The following is a 5,498-nucleotide window of genomic DNA, read 5'->3' on the forward strand; positions in this document are numbered from 1 at the left end:
GGAACTTTCTCCCCACTGTGATGCTGCTTCCTGTGTGCTTTGCCCTGACGGTCATTGAACACACCATGAAGTCTGATTGTGCAACGTGAGTCCGCTTAGCTGCTGATGATGGGGGGGGGCTCCTCCTTTTAAAATAAACCAATGAAAAGTGAGGAAATAGGGAGGGAGTTCTTTATAGCTTCTCCTTGGACTGGACCCAGATGAAAGGACCCGACTGCTCCTCAATGATGTGCTTGGCCTGCTCGTAAATCTCCTCCAGCGTGTCACCTTGCACGATGGCTGCACACAAACGACACGCAGTTAGTGACGCTTCAACACAAAATCTTTAACATACTGGAGCTGTTCAACCGTTAACGCGATCAACATCATTCCAGTAGATTGTGAAGGAGAAAAGCGGCTCGTCGAGCCGCTTTTCTCCTTCACAATCTACTGGAATGACGTTGATGGTGTTAACGGTTCAAAAGCTACAGTAAGTCAACGAACATAAACTCTTGAGCTCCGGTGTTAAAGTCCCCCAAAATCCCGTCACCTGTGAAGTGCTCGGTGAACTCGTGCTCCAGCCTGGCGGCTCTGTCGAGGGTCTTCTTGGCCTGCTCCTCCGTCAGACGCTTGTTCATCTCCCTACAGGAGGGACAGACGAGCAAAATGAGCGACCGTCTGGCTTTAGGAAGGGAGGAGGTAAAAGAAACCCCGACTCACATGATGTTCTCTACAGATTTGGGCTTGATGAAGATGGCAATAGGGTGGAGCTGAGTCAGCTGGAGGCGCTTGATGGCGTTCCCTGATACGTCCAGGATGCAGTGTTTACCCTGGAGATTCAGAGAGACAATTTCAACAGCCATTTCATAAAAATATATCAATAAAAGCCTTTCCGGTAGTCTTTTAATTACGTTTTTAGACAAAATTTGAAAAAGTCACGGGAACAGCTTCACCCCAAACGGTTCTCTGCTCCTTTTTGAGAATGGTGATGTTCATTAGAATTAAAAAAAGGCATAATTTTAGAAGAAAAATTCATCTCTTATTGCTTGTTTTGTCCAGATGATCAAGTAACAATTTATTTAATCAAATAAAAAAGTCTAAATAGTTCAATTCCGTCAATTTCTTCCTTCTTAGATTCTCTTTATTTCTTTTTTACTTCATCCCAGTCTTTAATTCATCCAAACAGGTTTAAGGAAACTATATAATAACTCTCATGTCTTTTCTACTCTCCTGCTGTTGATATAAACTGTGGAATAAAGTATATCAACATTTGAATTATGGTATTAATAAGAATATTGTGCTCAATATTTTTTGTATTTCTCATGACAGTGTTCCTACTGTTTTTTGATGTAGTAAATTAGCACTTTGGACCTGATGTTTTTTTTTGTTTTTTATATTTTGTAATTTGTTCAAGATTTAAAAAAAAATAAAACGGTTGGAAATCTTTTATGATTAAAATAAAATTATAAAGCCACCTTTTTTTTTGTACAGCATCAGAATGTCACAACCTTAAGTAAACTACCTCAAAATTAGGCTTTTTATGGTTAATGGGTTGAAAATTGCGATTAAAATCAATTAAATAGATTAATTAATTACAAGTCACGATTAATTGATAACACAAAAATTAAATCGCATTACAACACTAATGATCTAACACCGTTTCCATGGCAACAGGCCTGACCTTCTCAGCCACTTCCCGGACCGACTGGACGCTGGTTCCGTACAGGTGGTTGTTGTACTGCCCCGCCTCAATGAAGTGATGGTCCTGGATGTCTTTCTCCATCTGCTCCTTCGACACCACAAAGTGGTAATCTCTGCCGTCCACTTCGTATTCCCGCTTGGGCCTCGTCGTATCTGTGGGAACAGGGGGGGGGTCTCAGAAACCAGAAGCAACCCAAAGCCTTTTAACCGTCAGCTGATTGGACGTTCTGCCTACGTGGGACGCAGGAACCGAATTTGTCGGGAAACTCGGAGATGAGGTCGTCGTTGATGCGGTCCTTCATGGGGCCGAGGATGATGACGGGCCGGGTGTAGCCGACTGTCAGAGGGAGAGAGTGGTTAGGTCAGAGCAGAACGAACGTCAATCTTCTTCAACTCCAGCATGTAAATACTTTTATTACCTTGGAAAATAAAGCTGAGACACATTTTAGTTTACTCTATGATGTCGATGTTTGGTTCTAGAGGTTTTTCATTCATCTTCCCTTTAGAGGGAGTTCTCCTGTCAACTTCCTTCATCAGAACAAAGATTACACCAAGCTGTTATATATGATATAATGATTTTATTTGAATGAGCTGGACTACAATAGATTATAAGAATCATAATGAATTAAGTCGGATTCTGACGTTTTTATGGAGCTGGTAAGAACAAACTAAGTGCGAGCAGAACTTTTATCAAGAAGCCTAAAGTTTTTATACCCGATGGTCTGAAACTATGAAGAAAATTTATTGATTTTAAGAAACCAGAAAAAGATCTCAACATCAAAGGCTCTAAAAATAACCAGCAATAGGTAAAACCAAAAAAGTAGTCATCTTTATTCTTTTTAAGACGGTAAACCCTTCACTACAGACAGAAATGAACATTTTCACACTCTTATCTCTTGTTTAAACCCTTGAAATTCATTAAAAAACTAAGTCCAGTATTATAGAATGAAAACAAAGATCTCACTATGATCTAAAATTTATGTAGATTTAATAAACTGAACACATTCTGAACAGGAAACATGTCACTGAGACTGATTGACAAGCCAATCAACCGATCAGGACACAGAACACATTGTGCCATTTAAAAAAATAAAAATCCACAAAAATACAAATTTGCGAAACAAAGATAAACTGTGATATAACGAGGGTCCACTGCATTTGCTCACCAATAATATTTACAGCTCAACACAACTGTCATGCATTAGTAGAAATAGTTAGTTTGGTAAAGCTGTTGGTTTTTCAAGTGTTTCAGGTCTATAAAGAAACTTCATAAACATTAAGAGGAAAACTTCTTTTAAGGATTTTTTTACACTTAAGTTTTGTTATTAAACTTTTATCTATGAGCTTCTCATCCTCACTCCACCAGTTCAGACGTGGTGTCAGATATTAGACGATAGACATAATTCTGAATTCCTCACCTTCCTGCTGAGTCACAGGCTCATACGACAGCACCAGCTCCTCCTGACCACCTGAAAACACACATGCTCAGTTTAGGAGAGGCCAGAGAGGAGGAGGAGGAAGGATGGATGAAGGATAGAAGAAGAGGGTTAGCTTGAAAGTAGTTTCCGAGCTTTCATTCCGTAAACCTATGAAACCTTCCTTAAAGCTATAGAGTTCAGCTTCTCGGTTTAGACGCCGGTTTGAAGTGGAAACACACTTGGGTGGGTTCCAGCAAAAGAAGGATGGTTTCTGCAAACTGAACCCTCAGTTTTGCGTTTTCCGGTTAGAACAAATACTTGATTTTGGTTGCTCAACTGCCCCCCACATGTGCAGTCCATCAGCAGCCAGTGTGACATCATGCAGTAATCAGCCAATAGGCTCGCTGCAGAGAGTCGGCAGCAGTTGTTAGTGAGGGAAGCCGGCAGACTTACGGCAGCTGCTCTCGCTGTCGCTGGCGTTAGAGGTCACGTGCTCTGGAATCAAAACAGACAGGACACGGCGGGTCAGCGCTGACCCACAATGCTTTGCTCCGAGACCCGATCAGCACGGTCAGATGCTTCAGAAGGCCAGACTCTGTGCTCGTGTAGAAAACATCTTACTGCCCATTTCTGATTGATTGGATTATTGAACAGATGAGCAGCTTGCTTTAAATGGAACGTGTCTTTACAGAACTGAAAAACCGATGTGAGACCAAAACCATAAATGTGTATCTGTAGAACTGAAACAGATTTGCAGTGTTTTTTTTCTCCATTTAGGTGGGTGTTGAAAACACATGCACTCCAAAACGTTTAGAGAAACCCGCCGACCATCTGCAGATCCAGGACTGAACCTTTGTTCAAATGTCCTTCAGATTCTCTGCACTGATATGTTTCAATATTCAACAGTTTGAGGAAAGATGAGAAACATCACAATCTGATGAAAGAGGAGTCATGGAGGTTCATAAAGGACTTTGAAGAAGAAAGGAAGGTAGATGAGGAGGTCTGGTCTCAGACTGTGTGTCCACCAGGAACCATTACAAGCTTCTTAAGACATGATTGAGGACTGTAGTCGAATCAAGAAATAACCATCGACTGTATGAGAGAACTGACTGAGTGACCCCTTCCATCCTAGGAAGAACTTATATTGATTAGAATACCCATTCTTGCTCTGATACCTTTTTAACATGTTCTTGCTGATCCTACTTTCTTTTTTTTCAATTATTTTTCTTTATCGAAAGTTATTCAAGTAAACTAACCAATCAGATGCCTCAATGAAAGGATGTGGTTCCACATCAAAGGTCTGATAGATTTTCTGGAGCTAGTGGGGGTGGCCTTCCAGCAAGCTCACTCCTAATTGGAGAGTGGTTTCCATAGAAACAGAGATTCAGACCAACTAGTACCAATCACTGCTTACTGGTGATTTCTGCTCCAACATGACGATGACCGGACCAAGAACAAGTAGAAACTGAATTGACTTTATTTCACTGAGTTGGAAGTAAAGCCATTTTCTATGGGTGACCTCACTCTCACACAGTCCAGTTCTCATGTACAGTCAATGAAAATAACACAGAAGAATGAAATAGAGTTTCAAATGCTAAAAAAAAAAAAACATTGAGAAAACATTAACGTAAAGGAAACGATGAAAGACAACAGCAGACGCTAGATTTGAATCAAGGGGGTGACCCTTAAAACCATAATCTGCTTAGAGAACTTCTAAAATGATCCAAACTCCACAGAAGAAAAGAACATAAAAAACCAGAAGAACGAGAGAACAGAAGAAAGAACAATAAAACCAGAAGAAAGTTCAAAGTTCTTCCTTTCTGGAGAAACGATTAGCACTGTTGTGTCTCAACTTGAAGGGTGACGGACAGATCGATGGACAGATCGATGGACAGATCGATGGACAGATCGGAGGATCCTGGTGGAGACAGCAGACTGGGGGGTTGAGGGTGGGGGGACTTACTGTGGCTTTTGAGTGTGGCGTCGTCGATGAGGTCCTGCAGGCAGCAGAGGAGAGAAAACAGCCACAAACAGTTACCAACAGCGACAGACAGAGAGAGCAGGGGGGGCTGCCGGCCGCCAGGGCTGCAGGGCGGCTATCCTGACCCCCAACAGCGGGGAATGGGGGGTGTTTCCTGCTCAGGTGATTCTTTGAGGTAAAGTAAGATCTGATGGACTCTGGTGGCCAGGCCCTACTGCCGTGACAGCCGGCGAGCACGTGCACACCGCGACCAGCTGATCTCTCTTCCTGCCACCGACCCCCCCTCCCCCCATGCTGGTACTTACGGTCAACGTCGCTGGTCTCCTGCTCGCTCGCCTCTTTGCTCTTGTAGAACGGAAACTTTCGCGTAAACAGGTTCTTTCTACGCCTGTCATTGACGGACTGCTGAGGAAGAGGAG

General features: G+C 42.4%; 1 protein-coding gene across 14 annotated transcripts in view; it reads right to left on the reverse strand.

Moving 5' to 3' along the window:
* Positions 1-5,498, reverse strand: part of dlg1l (discs, large (Drosophila) homolog 1, like) — a 58,874-nt gene continuing 53,376 nt past the window's right edge. For 9 of the 14 annotated variants that reach the window (XM_024268671.2, XM_024268665.2, XM_024268670.2 and 6 more), the window contains 8 exons: positions 5,385-5,484; positions 3,552-3,593; positions 3,099-3,149; positions 1,916-2,017; positions 1,661-1,833; positions 700-809; positions 530-621; positions 1-279 (listed from right to left, as the gene is read on the reverse strand). In XM_024268671.2, the coding sequence (XP_024124439.1) occupies positions 173-279; positions 530-621; positions 700-809; positions 1,661-1,833; positions 1,916-2,017; positions 3,099-3,149; positions 3,552-3,593; positions 5,385-5,484 (777 nt within the window). In that variant the 3' untranslated portion in view covers positions 1-172. Of the gene's footprint in view, positions 280-529; positions 622-699; positions 810-1,660; positions 1,834-1,915; positions 2,018-3,098; positions 3,150-3,551; positions 3,594-5,061; positions 5,096-5,384; positions 5,485-5,498 lie in introns of all 14 variants that reach the window. The other 5 variants (XM_024268666.2, XM_036216283.1, XM_024268677.2 and 2 more) reach the window with 3 other exon arrangements.

This window comes from Oryzias melastigma, linkage group LG17 (genome assembly GCF_002922805.2).
Source record: "Oryzias melastigma strain HK-1 linkage group LG17, ASM292280v2, whole genome shotgun sequence".
NCBI lineage: Eukaryota > Metazoa > Chordata > Actinopteri > Beloniformes > Adrianichthyidae > Oryzias > Oryzias melastigma.